Raw genomic sequence first — 17,638 nt, forward strand, 5'->3', positions numbered from 1 at the left:
GAGGGGCCTGTGCATCCAGGGCCCAGCACAACGTCCCCAGGAGTCTGCCATTGAGGTCTGTCCACAGCATTCCCCTTCTTCCTTGCTGATATAACCCCACGCTTGTCCACACTCGTGGGAGCCCCTTTGTCCTGCAGGAGCGACTGAGCCTGACTTCAGTGTCTTCCACAGTCCGATTTCCAAATGAGGCCACATTCTGAGATCCTGGGGGTTAGGGCGTGAACATATGAGGGCGTTTTGTCATTTTGTTTTGTGGGGGGCATAATTTAACCTCACCAGTCTCTCCTCTCCTCTCTGATCTGCTGATGGCTCCCATTAGCGACCCAGTGGAAGGTACAGGAGCCAGGCTGACGGTGAACCGTAACATCAGCCTCCTGAAACGGTGCAGGGTGGGGGTTGGGGGATGGCGGAGGGACACAGAAAGTGCCCAGACCCCTCGTATTCCCTTTGTTCTTGGGAAGAATCCCTGTGCTTGGCAACCACCACCTCTAGACTTGGTTCTTGGGCCCTGCTGTCTTCAAAGGAGGAGGAAGGACCTTCTGTCAACCCAGCTTCCACAGCAGTCCTCTAAAAGGAATTGATGGGTTCTATTTGGGTCACAGAAGAGACTTTAAATGGAAACAGAGGCAGGATACGCCTTCTCCCCTGTTACCCGAGGACTTGCTTCCCTGTGGTTTTCTGGCTAGCTGGCTGTCATTGGAGTTGACATGAGTGAAAACTCAAGGACACTAGTAACAAACCAAGTGAAGTTTATCTTTCCTTTCATATCAAGATGTCCAGAGTAGGGTGGGCCCAGGGTGGGCCCGGGCTGGCGCCATGGCCTACAAAGATCAGCTAAGGTTCCACTCCCTGCTCCACCGTCCGTACCACGTGACTTTTGGTCTCATTGCTCAAAGGTGCTGCTCTAACCCCACCCCTACATCTGTGTTCCAGCCTGGAGGAAATAGATGGAAACGTCAAGGAATTCAGGGCAGCAAAAATCAGGACGGCAGGATCTTCTCATGTATCTCTAGGACGTGTCCATTGGCAGCACCGAGTCACGAAGCTGTCTCTGGCTACCCGGGAGCCTGGGATGTGTCGTTCTTTTTGGCTGAACCGGTTGCCATTTGGCAGCAATCAGGTTTCTCTCAGTAAGGACAAGGAAGAAAGTGGTATTAGGTGGACAGCTGGCAGGTTTGCTGTACTAGCTAATGGCACTTGTGTGCTTTGGCTTCCATGTTGGATTTGGTTTTTACTAATTTTTTTTATTTTTATATTTTGACTTCTGCCTTTGAAGGTGACACCCAGACCTGAAGTACTGCTGTTCTAAAGAGTTAAGTGGACTGGGGGTTGGGGGTGCAATTAGTGCAATTGAAATCATGTACCACATGATGACTTTAGTCAATGGCCCAATGGCCGACCACATAGGCAGCGTTGGTCCCATAAGATCGTATCACCTGATGGCATGGTGGCTGTCTTGGTTCGTGTAAGCGCACTCTGAGGTTTGCACAACAATGAAGTCACCTAATTCATTTCTCAGAACTTAACCTGTTTTTGTCCTTGTTAAGTTGTGCTTGAGCAACTTAAAAAAGAAAGAAAGAAAGAAAGAAAATCCTGGCCTAGATTTATTTTTATTTTCATTTTTGGTAATGGGGATTGAACCCAGGGATGTGAGCTCTTTTTATTTTGAAACAGGGTCCTGCTAAGTTGCTTAGGGCTTCACTAAGTTGCTGAGGCTGGCTTTGAACTTGCTGTCCTCCTTCCTCAACCTCCCAAGCCACTGGGATCATTCCCTAGATTTAAATAAAAAAACCCTTCTAAGACAATTCCAAAAGCGCATGTGCATTGTTTTTTATTAGTCCTTAATGTTAGAAAATATGCTTATCTACAGCATATTTTTTCCAAAATGGAGAAATGTCTTCAGAATTCTTTATGTTGCCTGCTTTTTGGCATGCTTATACATTTCATAATGGGCTCATGCATATTTCATCTATGTTTAATCAATTAACCTCTCTTCCTTTGTCCTCTCAGACACATGGGAAAAGTAAGAATGTAATTGAATTATCTCTTCTCTTTTTTCTCTTTAGAGGAAAAGAACCAAATTCATTGCCTGTGATTTTCTTACTGAGTGGTTGTACAAGTAAGTTGTTTATGTCCTGTCCTCAAATATTCAATGACCTCAAATTATTCAAATAATCATGTGAATTTGCAATCAGAATAGCAACAGTTGACTTGAATTCTTGCTTATTGTTTTCTTGTCCATCAAACATGGCACTGTGTCCAGCCAAAATCCGAAGAGGATGGGGGAACCATTCACAGAATTCTTCTCTATTCCATTTGTGAGCGAATGGCTGAAAGACCAGTAAGTTCAAATAATTTATTCCTGATTTTAAGTTTATATCAATGGTGGTTTTCTCCAGTTTAAGAGAACTAACCCATGTGATTCACCCAGGCCCCTGGTCAATTATATTCCTGTCTCTTATTTATAGTCCAGGCTAAGCTCATGCTGTCCATGCTGTGATTTCATTCCTGAGATGCTTCAGAAATAAATAGAAAACAAACTCTTACCCTAAATAATTTATCTCCCACCCCCGTTTTGAGATAGGGTCTTACTGTGTTGCCTAGCCTGGTCTCCAACTCGAGGGCTCAAGTAATCCTCCTGCCTCGGCCTCCCTTCCTCTCTCTCTGAAGGTCATTATGTCTCAGGAAGTAAGACTACATTTTTCCAGCTATTAATTTTTAGCTATATTCATCAATTCTCCATTTACAATATTAGAACATGACAGATAAAACACTCTGCCCATTCTAAACTCCATCTTCTTCCCTCTCTGAGGTAATCAGTTCAGCCTATAGTGCACCCTTTCAGAGCTCTTAACGTTAGTTATTTCACTTGATAAAATTAGCTTATGTTATATAAAACTAGTGGTCCAGTTTGGTGTGAGCTGTTTTTCTCAGTGATGTAACAATGATGATCTGATACTGTCATTTGTTAAGTACCTCTGTCACTGTCTCAGCATTTAATACCAGTGGCCCAATTGGATCCCTGTAATGGTGCATTACCAACTCTATTTTGCAGATGAGGAAATGTATGCATTTTTCTGTGACTTGCTTTATTTGACTCCAGTACGTACTTTTGAAATCTAGATGATCCAATGGCATCTCATCTGTGTCTTTTGATGGCTTTACCTAGGATATTTCATCTCTAGATTGGCATAATATTTTCATTCATGTAAGAAATGTGTATTGAGTTCTGTGTGCTAAACAGCATCGTAGGTGGTGGAGACAGAACAGCGAACAAGTGGCACAAAGCCCCCTTTTCATGGAATTTATGTCCTGGCAAGGGAAGGCAATAGGCCACGCATAGGCACAAGTAGAGCAGAGCAAACCTGGAGCCCCGAGAGGCTCAGGTCACACAGGGCAACCTGGAAAGATCCCACCCGAGTTGACTCTCAAGCTGGATTGCACTATTTAAAGTATTAGATACAAGGAAAGATACCTCCATTTGGAAAATAGTCTATATTTCATCTGTTGCTCTAAAGTGTTTCCATGCCAACCCTTTGTAAGAACAATGTCAGGAAGTTGAGACACAAGTACATCAGGTGAGGCTTGCCAAGTCACATTTTAATCAGAGCAGGACACCTTAAATTAGACCCTAAGCATCACGTCTTTTGCCTAAACCTGCCCTCCTTAAGAATGTCAAGGTGAATAGACTCTTGACTGACCTTCTCAATATTGAGAATTTTTTTAAAGACCCCAGGTATTACCAATTTTTTAAAAACTGAGACTATACATTGAAAGGAGAGCAATATTGGAAAACCATGTTTTTTTACTTAGCTTCTACATCTATGCCTAATTTTGTCCCACAAAGTGGAACGCTCATAATTCATTGCTTTGCATCTATTTTTCAAAGTCAAGGTGTTCTCTGTACCATTTTCCAAGTTGCTTCCTCACCTTAAAAATGAACCATTTTCCTTCCCATTGGTAACCAATGAAAAGGGATCTTAAAAATGAAATCTTCCACATGAGTGACCTCTTGATCCCTCGTCATTTGCTGCACAAGGATCTTTATTTAAATGGCTCGAGGTCCACCGGCAGCTTCTGTAAACACTGTTAAGTGGCAGCAGCAGCCACGTCAGCCGGACTCTGCAGGAACAGAAACACAAGCGCTCCACCTTTAATGCATTTATATTCTGTGCTTTCACTGTCTTTCAAAGCAATACCTAGAAGCATGATAAAAATTAAAACAAAACTAATCTAATTCTTTTCATGCAATAAATATCTATTGAACACTACCCACCACGATGCACAGAGTTTGGTGCTATGGAAAAAAAAAAAAAAAAACAGAGATGAGTAAATTATGGCTCAGTCCTTGGGGTAAGAGAGATGTGTTTATAACTAGTTGTAGTTTCTGTAGTGAGCGTTGTCATTCAGATGTTAACAAAGTACTGAAGGGAAATGGGAAGCACAGGATCTTACGTGCCCTTGTCAGCAGGCCTGGAGCCAAGCCCAGCGGGGACAGTGGCCAAATTGGTTGGTGCCCAGATTTGGTTTTGAGAGGTAAGAACTCAGGTGTTTTATTCTTCTCAAGAATTCTCTTGAGCAGAAGAGTTCAGAGAAGTAGGAACTAAAGTTCTTAAGAATAACGAAGATGGAGCCAGGAAACCATATTTAATCCAGGTTTTCCCCACCTTGGCCTATGGACATGGAAAGAATCTGGATGATTCTTTCTTGAAGGCAACTGGCCTGTACATGGTAGGAGGGTTAGCAGCATCACTGACCTCTACGCATTAGATGTATTATGAATCCCGTACAACTGTGACAACCAAGAATGTCTACAGGCACCAGCAAACTCCCCAGGGTTGGTTGGTTGAGATCCTCTGACCTAATCTTGGCCTGTACTTTAAAATCATCTGGGGAACTTCAGAAAAATATTGGTATCTGTCTTCATTAAGACCTGCCAAATCAGAATCCGCAGGTATGGTCTGTTTTTAAAAGCTTCCTAGGTGATTTTAAAGAACAGTTGCAATAAGGCAGAAGATGTGCTGTGTCTAGGAGATAATTTATAGTGTAATTGAACCATTTCTCTGTTAAATGCTTTTATGAATGCTATTTTTTCACAAATGGAACCTATAAATATTATGTAATATTCACAACAACACTTGGATGTAGATACTCAAATTGAGAGCCTAGAGATGGGAAATTGCCAGTGAAATGAACTGGGTCTTGGGCAAACATGGCTGTTACTGGGGGCAGGAGCATAATGGACGGGCATTGGACTAGGACTGAACCATCCACCTTGGAGAAAGGTGACTTTTGTGAGAGGGACTCTGCCAAGGTTCTTTAAAGGAAGCAAGTTATAAACTAGTACTTTGGGCAGCATTGAGTTGGGGTTAGGAACCCAAGCTTTGGGGAAAACCAGTACTGAAATCGCTACCCCACCATTTACTGATTATATGACTAGGGAACATGTTTCCTGTGTTTATTATTGTGTAACAAATTGCCCCAAAGCTTAGCGACTTAAGCATTAAACATTTACTGTGCTACAGTTTCTGTGAGTCAGGAATTGGTTAGCAGCTGGGCTGGGTGGTTCGGTCTCCCGTGAGGTTGTGGGCTGCAGTCATCTGAAGGTTGGCCTCGGGCCTGCCTCTCAAGATGACTCATGCACAGAGGACCTCAGTTTTCCCCCATATGGGCCTTTCCATGGGCTGTTTGAATATCCTCGGTGCATGGCAACTGGCCTCCTTTGGAATTGGACTGGAGTACAGGGAGGAGGAGGGCGTGGTGCCTTTTATGACCTCGTCTTAGAAGTCAAACCTCCATTTCCATCACATCCTATAGAGGAAAGTCAGCTGGTCAAGGGAGAATGATTAGGCTCCACCTTACGAGTGGAGGAGTTAAAGAAGGCACAGATGCCCTTTAGGCCCACTGCAGCAGCTCCCTCTCCGAGCTTCCGTTTCTCCATGGTAAATGTGATTGTGAAGATGCTGCAGATGATACAGTGCAGATGGGGTCACGGGCAGCTCCAGCCTGTGATAACACCTGCTTACTGCAGATGCTCCTCGATTTATGGTGAGGCGAGCTCCGACAGTCGCACTGCATCTTGAAAATGTCATAAGTGAAAAATGCACAGCCACCCTCCTGACCCTCAGAGCACAGCAACACAGAGCACTGTAAAGGGTCGTATGTTTCTCCTCGTGATTTGGTGGCTGAGTAGGAGCTGCAGCTCCCTGTCACTGCCTGGCATTGTGAGAGACATGGTCCGGCTGCTTATTGCTAGCCTTTAGAATCTAGAAGAGCTAGATTTTAAACTTGAAGGATGGTTTCTAATGACTGTCTAATGCTTGATTTGGTAATTAAGATCCCTGTGACAAATGTGTGGATTCAGCTGAGGTGGACAAGGAGTGAACTTCAGGGTACCCCAGAGATGGTTCCAGAAGTCCATGACTCTAAGGCATGTGGTTGGCTGTGGCGACCATGCTTGATGCTGTGTTTGTGAAGGAAGCCATTGTTTGAACTTACAGAGTCTGTGTTGATTAGAGATGACTGGAGGGAGGTACAGGGCTATATTCAGATTCATTTTTTTCCTTTTAAAATCATTGTATTAGTTTTCTACTGCTGCTATAACCAATCACCACAAACTTGGTAACTTTAAAGCAACCCAAATTTATTATCATACAGTTCTAAAAGTTAGATCCCAACATAGGTCTCACTCAGCTAAAATCAAAGTGTATTCTTTTGAGGGGCTTAGGAAAGAATCTCTTCCTTACTCTTTCAGCTTCTAGATGCTGCCTGCATTCCTTGGCTCATGGCCCCATCTGCAGGCCCACAATGTCGCACTCTCTGGCTTTCTTCCTTGGTCACAAGTCTCTGAGTCTCTTTGCCGCCATCTTTTGTTTTTACAGACTCCAGTGATAATTCAGGATAATCTCCCCATATTGAGATTCTTAAGTTAATCACACCTGCAAAGTCCCTTTTGCTGGTGTCAGATAGCATATTTACAGATTCTGGCAATTGTGATGTGAACATCGTTGTGAACTTTATTCTGCCTACCAGGAAAAGGGTATGGGAAATATGGGTAAATTGAAAGTCCCTCCCTCCCGGGGATCACCTACATTTTTCTCTGGGTTACTTCCATTCTGAAGTAGTATTACAAGTTTGTAAAAATGATATGTGCTCAGTGAAAAAATTCAAACAAGGCAGAAAAATCAAAAGAAAAAGACACGAACTCACCTAAGAGCTTGGCTCTCAGATACAACTGGGTTGACGTTGCAGGGACTGCCTCGCAGACCCTTCTCTGTGCATGTCTACACATATGCAGACACAGGAAGATATGCACTCATTTCTCTGAGGCCAGAGTTGAAAGCAAGAGTGCAGCAGAGGTGGAGGGAGAAGCACAGCTGAAGTTCATGGCGGGCACTGCCAGGCTGCGGTTATCACACATGGGCGTAGGTGTGGAGGCATCTGCTGAGAGGGAGGCCCAGGCAGGTTCTGGGGGCTGACGGGGGAGGGTGGGGGCTGCAGCAGCTGCTCTGGTGAAACCAATAGGGAATCGACTGGGAGAAGAAGGGTGGCCCAGCTGACAGCCTGAACGTGTGGTGCTTCTGTGACCCTAGCAACCCACTGCCATCCTGGAAAGGAGGTGAGAGAACAGATGGCCAGTGGAGCCGAGGCTGAAGGTGGGCAGAGCCAATGGCAAAGAACATCTCGTGGGGCCCCGGGCATCTTAGGTGAGAGGGAGCCTCATCGCCCCTTCTATAAACCTTCCGATTTTTCTCATAAATTGCCACATTTTCTAAATTAGGTTAACACTTCAACAACTAATTTTCAGGAAGAGAAAGAAATACCACATTATCTATTCAGATATATAGTAAGAAACATTTGACACTCAGAAACACTAAAATGAGCGTGGCAGGTCTGTACTAGAATGGAAAAATGGAGTTTTTAACATTTCAGTGTGTGGATCTTAATTGGGTCCTGATTCAAAGGAACAGCTATATTAAAAAGATGAGGCAATTGGGAATTGGAACATTTAATAGACAGTTGATGGAATAAGGAATTATTTAAGGTATAATGATAATGATTGCATAGTCAGGATAAAAAGTTATTACTTTTTAGAGAAATATGCTGAAATATTTGTGTATGAAATTACGTATTCTGTGGGTGGGGGTGGGGGGCGTTACCTGGCTGACATGGAGAGCAGTCTGGGGGAAGCTGGGTGAGGAGCCTATGGCTTCATATTTTTCTATCTATTTTTGTATATCTTTGAAATTTTCCATAATAAAAAATTACAAGAAAACAAAAGAGTGGGCTTGTTCAGAGCTCCTCACGGGCACCTGACGGAGCGGTGGACATGCTATGCGCACCGAGGTATCTGTGGAGTGGCAGTGAGCCAGGAGGGCTGACGGCTTTGTCCACTGGAGTTGGCTGAAGTGACAAGGCACCGCAGGGACTGAGCGTTCATGTCATGGTGGGAAGATGGCTGTGGGGCTGGGGTAAGTCGCAGGTGCAGGCCCAAGTGAGATGTGTTAAGGTGCTGAGGAGCCCTGGTCCCCGCTCCGAGACCCTGTTCCTCACACACACAGCTTTCCAGCCAGTTCCCTTACATCAGTCTCAAGTTCCAGCCACCTACCCTTTTGGATGTCAAACCCAATTCCCTTAGCAACAACAAGCAGGGGAAAGTCCTGATCAGAGCCTTGGATTTGCCCTAAAGAACATGGCTCCAACACGCTGAGTCCTGGGGAAAAGCAAATAGCTTTCTAGGTCAGGGCTCCACACATTTTTCTGTAAAGGATAGTAAATCTTTTAGGCTTTTCAAGGCACATATGGTCTCTCAGCTACTCACTCTGTTGTCATTGTAGCATGAAAATAGCCACGCACAAGATGTGAATGAGTGGGCCTGACTGTGTTTCAATCCAGTTGTATTTACCAAAACAAGTGATGGGCTAGATTTATTGCATGGATGGACCGTAGTTACTGATCCCTGTTCAAGGTGAACACTAATAACTTTCCCAAACCATGGTGTCACATAAGGGTAAAAAACAATGAAAATAAGAAGAGAGTAAGTAGGGAAGATGGAAAGGCAGAGGAGGTGTATTAATCTGTTTTTCATTACTATAATGTGATACCTGAGGCAGGCAAACTTTATCAAGAAAGAGGTTATTTATTTTTTATTAAAACATAATTATACATAGTAGTTGGGTTCAGCTTTACAAAGTCATGCATGCATGAAATTTGATTTACTTTCTTTCAGTCTCCATTTCCCTGCCTTTTTCTCCCTTCTTCCTCCCCCATTCTTCCTCCTCTACTCTATCCATCTTCCTTTCATTTGCTTGCTTATTTATTTACTTATTTATAAATGGTACCGGGGATTGAACCCAGGGGCACTTAACCACTGAGTCCCATCCCCAGCCTTTTTTATTTATTTATTTATTCATTTTGAGACAGGGCCTCATGAAGTTGCTGAGGCTGACTTTGGACTTGTGATCTTCTTGCCTCAGCCTCCCGAGCTGCTGGGATGACAGGCATGTGCCTCTGTGCCTGGCTATTTATTTATTTTTTATTGGGTTTTTTAATATATACATAAAGGTGGAATTCCTGGTGTATATTTATATATGCACACAGCATGATTTTATTAAATGCATTCCACCTTTTCTCCCATTCTTGTCCCTCCCACATCTTTGGATCTCCTTCGACTCCACTGATCTTCCCTTTATCTTTATGTATTTGATCCCTCCATCCCGCTTTTCCCTTATTTTGCCATATCATCCAGATATGAGAGAAAACATCAATCCTTCATTTTCTGAGTCTGGCCTGTTTCACTTACATGATGTTCTCCATTTCCGTGCATTTAGAGGCAAATGCCATAAGTTCATTCTTTCTGACATTCCTAGTATATACCATACTTTTAAAATCCATTCATCTATTAAGGGGCAATAAGGCTAATTCCACAGCTTGGCTATTGTGAATCGTGCTTCTATAAACAGTGCTGTGGCCGTATTGCTATAGTCTGATGATTTTAGTTCTTTTTAATAAATACCAAGGAGAGGGATGGCTGGATCGTATGGTGGGTCCATTCCTAGTTTTTGGAGGAATCGCCATAGTGCAAGAAAGTGGTCATTTAGCTCACAGTTTTGGAGGATCAAGGGCATGGCGCTGGCATCGGCTCAGCTCCAGTGAGGGCTTTCTTGGCTGTCAGGTCACAATGAAAATGTGTGTAGAGAGGGAGGCACGATCACACAGGAAGCCGGAGGGCATTTGGGTCCCACAATCCACTTTGCGGGCCCGGCTCCAACTGACCTAAGGCCCTGCCTCCTAAAGTTCCCCCTGCCTCCCATACTACCAAACTTTGGGGGATTTGCCCTAAAGAACGTGGCTCCAACACTCTGAGCCTTTGGGGAAACAGAGACCGCACCCAAACTCTAGCTGAGGTTTATGGCCAGATCAGGAATTGCGGAATTGAGATGTGACAGTCTTTGAGGTTGAACATCCTAAGATGTGCCCACTCTGTTGGGTGACCACATGGAGGGAGGAGACCAGTGGAAACCCTTCAGCCATGTGCTGGAGGTGCCGTCAGGGTGGATGAAGCAGCAGCTGAGGAGGGTGGAAGGGAACGAGGAAAACGACTGTGAGTCAAATCCCAAGCTGTAATGGAGGGGTAGGGACGTCCCTAGAAGTCAGAGAGGGGCCAGTGTGGTGTACTGATGATGAGCTTGGTCTCTGGACTCACAACTCCACTTTCTGAACCTGGCTCTGTCACTCAGGGCTGTGTTTCTGTGGGCAAAATTTCCTTAATCTCTCTGAGCCTCCATTTTTCTTCTGTAAGATGATCTTCCATCATTTAAACAAAGCAAGTTCCTACCTAAGAAGAATTTGGGTGCCAACCATGACGGGGATCCATTTATCCCCCACTGCTGATACATATGGGTATGAAAGCAGACACGTCCCACCTATTTAAAGGGAGTTAGTTTACATATCTGTTCACTTGTTCAGCTATTATTTACTCATTGCCTAGATGTGCCTTAAACTCATAAACCAGCTAGCTACTATTTATTGGACGCCTACTGTGTGCTTTGGAGCTATGAAACAGACAACAGGTCCTGTTTTCATGGAGAGACAGATATAGCATACAGTTATATATGTACTTGATTTATGCTAATTCAGTGATATGCCCTTGGTGAGGGGAGGGCAGAGAGAGAGAAAGGAACAGCAATTTTAAAAATGCAAGTCATTCTGAAGGTGAAGCATAAAATAGGACACACGACTCAGCTCTTTTCTTAGTCCTTCTCAAATTTTTGTGTCCCTTTTGCCATGTGCAGCTCCTAAGGCAGCTGCTTCCTTCTGTCTGTCTGCCTGTGCACATATGCACACACTGACTACCAGACGTTCACGTACTATTCATTCAAGTATTGTTCCAGCAGGGCTGCAGCCGTGGCTCCTGTGACGTGTTTGCCTGGCATGCCTGAGGCCCTGGGTTTGACCCCCAGCCCTCTAGGGGGGAAAAATCACTCTTCTGAGCAATTTACACATATTACCTAATGCTACTCACATGGCAACCCTAAAAACGGAGAATATCTGTATCCCTGTCGTAGGCTAGCTTAGGCTACAATTGCAAACAATACTGGAACACCAGGCTCTAACCCAGTAGCAGCTTATTTCTTAATTGTACCAAGATGGCTGCAAGTTGGACACCTCTGCTATCTATAAGTTATAGAGCATGTGGTCTTTGAAGTTGCTAAAGCAAAGGAAGTAGAGAAAAGAGGGGCTCCCCAGTTCTTAACCTCCTTGCCTCACCCCCAGATAACTGCCAGGGAGACTGCCGAAGGTAAAGGAGCCTGTGGAGATGGCGACACTAGCTGCACCCCTCTGCCAGCATCATCCTCTACGGGCCGGGGAGCCATCTGAAGTATGAGTCAGGGTCTTATTTTAATGTTCTTGGTGAGGCAGATTCTACCAGGCCCCGCTGCCTCGGGCCTGGTGTCAGTCTGTTGTCAGGTCACAGCTGCTCGGTGGCGATCATCTGTCATGGGTGGCTGCCTTTTGCTTATCACATAAACGACGGGCTCTTCTCCTGCAGTTTCCCTCGTGATTTAGCATATTCTGCACCCTGTCTGCTGCTTTTCTGTTACCATTTCTTTTCCATGATCTTTTTTAAAGTTACATTTTTATATATCCAAGGGACATTGACCATCCTTAAAAAAATAGGGCTGGGGACATAGTTCAGTGGTAGGGCATTTGCCTGGCAAACTCAAGCCTCTGGGTTCAATCCTAAACATCACCCAAAAGGGGGGGGGGACTTACAGGCTTATAAAAATAAATAGAATTTATCATGTGTAAAATATACATACTTATTAAATAAAATATATAGTGAAAGGAAATGTTTTACATCAAGGATCATCATGAAATTAAAACTAAACCTATAAAAGTTTCTAAAGCATGTTTCCCACCAGATAGCAGGTGCCTGGGTAACTTTGATTTTTTTTCCTTTACATTTTTTAAACTTTCCTGTTTTCCATTCATTTAAGAATGAAAAACCATTTCAAAACTAATAGGTATTTTTTCCATTTTCTTGCTTTTTGTGGTGGACGTTCATGTTCTTCCCAGCTCTGCCTTGATTTCCCCTTCTGGTGACAGAATTCCCTGTGTCCCTCAGTCTTTGGGGTTCAGGGAACTGACTGCATCTCTGGCCGAGGACTGGGTTGGGACCCAGTCCTGTTTAGTCAGAGCAGGACTGAATCCCCCTGACCACAATGTTGCTACCCACATCATTTCAATCAGAGATAAACTAAGATTTTTCAAATGAGTTTCTTTTGTTTCCAGTGGTCTTACATCTTTGAGGCTGTTAACTCTTGATCTCCTGAGAGCAACTACCTAATATAAGAGGTGGCAAGAGCTGAGTCCTTCTGATTTTTTTTTTTTTTTTTTTTTTTTACTTCACTAGCTGGCCATACCTAAGCCAGCTCTACCCTTTTCTAGTTAAGTGAGCCAGCAAATAAATACCGCTTCTGCCTCTGCTTTCCTTTTTGTTTAGTAAGTTTAAGTTAGACTTCTAATACTTGCAAGTGAGAGTCCTAATATGCTCTCCTACTTGGCATTGCCCCAACTACCTCAAGTACTCTGCACTAGTCAGCTTTTTCTAGGTTCTGCTGCAGTAACGAACAACCCCCAACTGAGAGTGCCCTTCAATACCACAGGTTTATTGCTCATCCTGTTATGTGTTGACTGCATGAAGCTTGGGCTCTGCTCCACATCTCTTTTCATTCTAGGACCTAAGATAAAGGAGCAGCCCCTCCCTCAGTCTCAGAGCAGAGGGAGAGCCGTGTAACATCAAACATTATTGATGCTCACATTTCATTGGCTAGTGCGAGTCACATGGCCAAGTTCAGTCCCAGTGTCCAAAGTTAACACCTCCCACAGTGAGGAACTGCAAGCTAGGTGGCAAAGGGTAGGAAGGCATGATTCTCTTAAAGGGAAAGGAGAAGTAATATGGGACAATAACTTAATCCACTACCTGCTCCAGGTAGAGTGTGTGAGGGTGTTTTCTTCCCTACATTTCAATAGCGAATGTACTTCAACATTCTTTTCTAGAAGTACAGTCCCAACTCCAGCCAGCCAATTAGAAGCAATGAAATAAGTTGCTAGTTTATTAAGAACAGAAGCTGAGATTTTTTTAATTGATTTTTATAAACAAATGGGGTACATCTTGTTTCTGTTTGTACATGAAGTAGAGGCGTACCATTTGTGTAATCTTACACTTACCTAGGGTAATAGTTTTTGATTCATTCTGTTAATTTTTTTCCTTCCCCCCACCTCTCCCACCCCTCTTTTCCCTCTTTTTCCTCCGTTCTGAGATTTTTATTTTGACCAAAGAGAATTGCCCTGAGAATTGGTCAGATTCTTAGCAAAAATAAATAACGAAATAAGCTCCAGGAACAAAAATATACTGCTGCCTTTCTGGTCTTGTCTCAGGGGAGATGTCTCATGAAAGACATCGCTAAAACCTTCAATGGAATGAAGATTGTGTTTTAGAAAAGAAAATGAAAAATAAGATTGTGCTTTGGGTGCAGTGTCTTTTCAGCTAAGTTTTATCCTTGGATTAGAAAAATAAAAGGTAAAAGAAAAAAGAATCCACAATCCTTTCATGATGAAAGGTATCTTATTACCACAAACTGAGGTGGAAACAAAAGAGTCACCGAGTCATTTGAGGACAAGCCCGGGCCTCATGCTGATTCCTGTGTTGGGGGTGGTGGTGCCTTGAGAGGCCCAGGGAGCTGCGTGCATTTCATACTAAAGGTCACAATTAAATGGCAGCAGGGCAGCAAATTTGCTGTCAGGCCCTCTTGATAGGAAAAAAAAATGAAGAGTAGATTTCTGTCCCAGCCATCGCAGAGGCCAGAGTCTCATGAGGATTGTAAATCATCCTTGCCTTTTATATTCACATTCATCCTCAAATTGAGGCAGGAAGGAGAGCTGCTTCCGGGTTTGGGGACATAAATCCTCCCAGTGCCTCCCTCCCGGTGGAGGTCTGACATGTGGGGGGCCCTTTCTCAGGGGCAGTGGTACTGCTTCCTCTCCTCCTTCTGTGGCTGCAGGACTGTCTGGGGCAAGTTCAGAGAGCCCGAGCAAGCCAGCACAGCACACACGTCTGGGTTTTGGTCTTAGCTCCACCATGTTTGAGGAGGTATGTTGGTTTCCTCTGGCTGCTGTAATGAATCACCACAAACGGTGGCTTGAAACAGCACATGTATTCTCTTATAGTTCTGGAAGTGAGAGGTCCAAAATCAGTTCTACTGGGCCAACGTCAAAGCATTGGTGTGACTGGTTTCTTCTAGAGGCTCCAGAGAGAATCACTGCCTTGGCTTCTCTAGTGCCTGGAGCGCACCTGGGTTCTTTGGCTCATGACCCCTTCCTTGCATCACACCAACCTCTTGCTTCTTTGTATCTCCTACTTCTATAGTAATAACCTCCCTTGACCTTCCTCTTATAAATGGTTGTGGTGGGCGGAACCCGGGGCCCAGGGTTACGCCACGTGCATCCAAAGATGGCGACTGGCAGAGAGCAAACGGTGTTCTGATTATGCATGGAGAAAGGCAGAATGCATTTACAATTGGCTGTATTATGATCAGTTCAGCCGCCTAGCGCGTGGACAGATATACTTTACATGTATGCTCGAGCGAGTGATTGCTTGACCTTTAACAGGATTGGATGGACATATCTGCTTACAATTGCTTATGCATGAGACTGCTTATATATTGAGGGTGTTATTTGACTAAACGGGAAGCTGCTTGATGAACCTTTGAAGTATGTGTCTTCTGTCCCGCTGGTCAGGCTGTAAGCACGAGAAGCGGCAGTTTTAGGTAAGCGAAAAGAGCAAGAAGCTGCACCGAACTGCTTGGAGCAAGCCAGGCAAAGGGGCTGCGGTTTTCCTCCTTAACCAGAGCTGCTTGAAGCAGCCCTGGGGCAAGCAGCGGCTCGCAGTAAATTGTTATATCATAGGACTCACCTGCATAATCCAGAATAATCTCCCTGTTCAGGATCCTTAAATAATCTCATCTGCAAGCTGCTTTTGTCATATATGGTAATGTGTATGTTCAGAGGGTCTAGGGATTGGATGTAGACATCTTGGAGTTACTGTGTTAGTCAGCTTTCTGTTACTATAACAAACACCAGAGATAATCAATTTATAAAGCAAAAAGGGTTATTTTGGCTCACACTTTTGGAAGTTTCAGCCATGATTAGTTGGTCCTGTTGCTTTGGGTCTGTGGTGAAGCAGCACAGCATGGAGGGAGCTCATGGTAAAGCCAAAACACTCACTTTGTAGCTGGGAAGTAAAAGATAGGAAGAGGAAGAACATTCATGGGCACATGCCCAGTGATCTGATGGCCTCCCACTAGGTTAGATCTCTTGGCACTTCACTGGGGACCTAGGCCAAACCACATGGACCTTTGGGGGACACTCCAGATCCAAACTATAACAGGCACGAAAAGGAGAAAAAACTTTGTTTCTATGCTCACAAGACTTCTGACACCAAGTGTGAGTCTTCATACCAATAATTCTCCAGTTCTCTGCAAATACCAGCCAGGTATCCCACAGTTCAGTTCTGGCGCTACCTGGAGTTAGTGAGGACCCCACAGGCTGAGCACTCAGCCCACAACAAGACTCTGCTCTTCAGACGCCAGTTGCAAGTGGGGAAGCCCCAGCTTAGCCACACTTCTGTCTGAACTGCCTACAATCCGGCTGTTCCCCAACCTAGAGAGGCCAGGGACCACTTCTCCACTGAGGTGACATTTGAATGCAGGCCTGAATTGACACTGAATCCCTCTTCCATCTGGAAAGAGCCCTTCATAACCTTCGGGCCAGATTTGTAACTTGTGTGTCACTGTTTTCAGATGGCCTCATCTCTCACCACGTTTACTTTTAAATCCTCGCTCTTCCCTCCTGGGGGGCTATAAAGATTCATCTGTCCCCATTTCTCCAGCTCCTAACACAACCTTCTGATCAGGGGTCCTGGAACTTGGAGGGGGAGAAGTTGCCTCTTTATTTTCTCTGATTTTTAACTTAGATGCCATTCTGAGTGTGGGCAGCCACCCTCAGCAGGCCTGTCACTTTGTCACACTGATGGTGATCACCGATGTTTTCACATTACATTATGGTTGTTGCAGAGATGGCAAAATGTCATTCACACTTGTTGTTCCTTTTGAGCCAGAGTAGCCCCCGACCTTCTATTAGCTCTTGTTGTTTACTGCATAATTTAAAAGCACATGAATTTCCATAGCACCAGCTGTTTTTTGAAATATTTTGGTACCTGTATTTCAGTATGATTTGTTTGTCATAATCCTATCTATTTATGTTGTTAGAAAAATACTATCCTGAGAAGGAATGTAGACCACCAAAGGGGGCCAAGGCATAAAAAAGGCGAAGGTCCCCTACACGAGGCTTGGAGAGGGTGGGGAGGGACACGGTCAACCTCCCCCTGACGTGGGCTCACCGTTTGGGCTGGAGGAGAGTGGTTGGGATGGAGGCCAGTCTCCTTAAGTTTCTCTCAAGTCATATTAGAGAAAACATATACCCAGTTAAAAAGGAGCTAAATAAAATCACAATCTGGGCATATTTTGTTAAAAAATACCAAGTATCACAGCCGGGGTTTTTAAGATGGTCCCATCTGAACCCCCGGGAGCACGTGGTCTTGCCGGTGGCCCTTTGGGAGTTCTGTTATCAGGACATGCAGCAGCGGCTCAATGATAGGGTCGGCTAAGTGGGACTCCGCTCTGTGCCTCCCAGGAGGATGACTCAGCCTGGTGCCGGGGTAATAACCGCTTGTTGATCTCCAGGGTGGAGATTAGTGAGGGGGCGAAAGCAGGCTCACATCCCAGGGACTGTGATGTCTAAATGTCCTGAAGGCTCCCAGAGGGCAGTGCTGCATGGGTGTTTGGCGCTGTCCCTCCAGTGACAGAAGACGGAGCTGCCAGAATCCTGTGAGAGTCCAGCCTAAGCGGTGCTCCAGACTCTCTGCTGTGCTTCTTCTAAGCAGTTGAAATTCACAAGCGAGGATTACAGGAGGCCTCCAACGGGGAGTTTGGGAGCCCAGTTACAGCGGTGGGGGGGGACTTTTGCCAAGTGCTCTGGGTGAACATGATCCAGTCCTGGGCCATTGCAAGACCTT

General features: G+C 44.7%; 1 protein-coding gene across 2 annotated transcripts in view; it reads left to right on the forward strand.

Annotated features, from left to right (window-relative positions):
• Positions 1-17,638, forward strand: part of IQCK (IQ motif containing K) — a gene marked incomplete at its 5' end in the record, with an annotated part of 116,602 nt that overhangs the window by 33,528 nt on the left and 65,436 nt on the right. For both annotated transcript variants that reach the window (XM_079120905.1, XM_079120906.1), the window contains 2 exons: positions 2,067-2,119; positions 2,264-2,341. In XM_079120905.1, the coding sequence (XP_078977031.1) occupies positions 2,067-2,119; positions 2,264-2,341 (131 nt within the window). The remainder of the gene's footprint in view (positions 1-2,066; positions 2,120-2,263; positions 2,342-17,638) is intronic.

The sequence above is a fragment of the Sciurus vulgaris genome (genome assembly GCF_902686455.1).
Source record: "Sciurus vulgaris genome assembly, chromosome: 18".
Classification (NCBI taxonomy): Eukaryota; Metazoa; Chordata; class Mammalia; order Rodentia; family Sciuridae; genus Sciurus; species Sciurus vulgaris.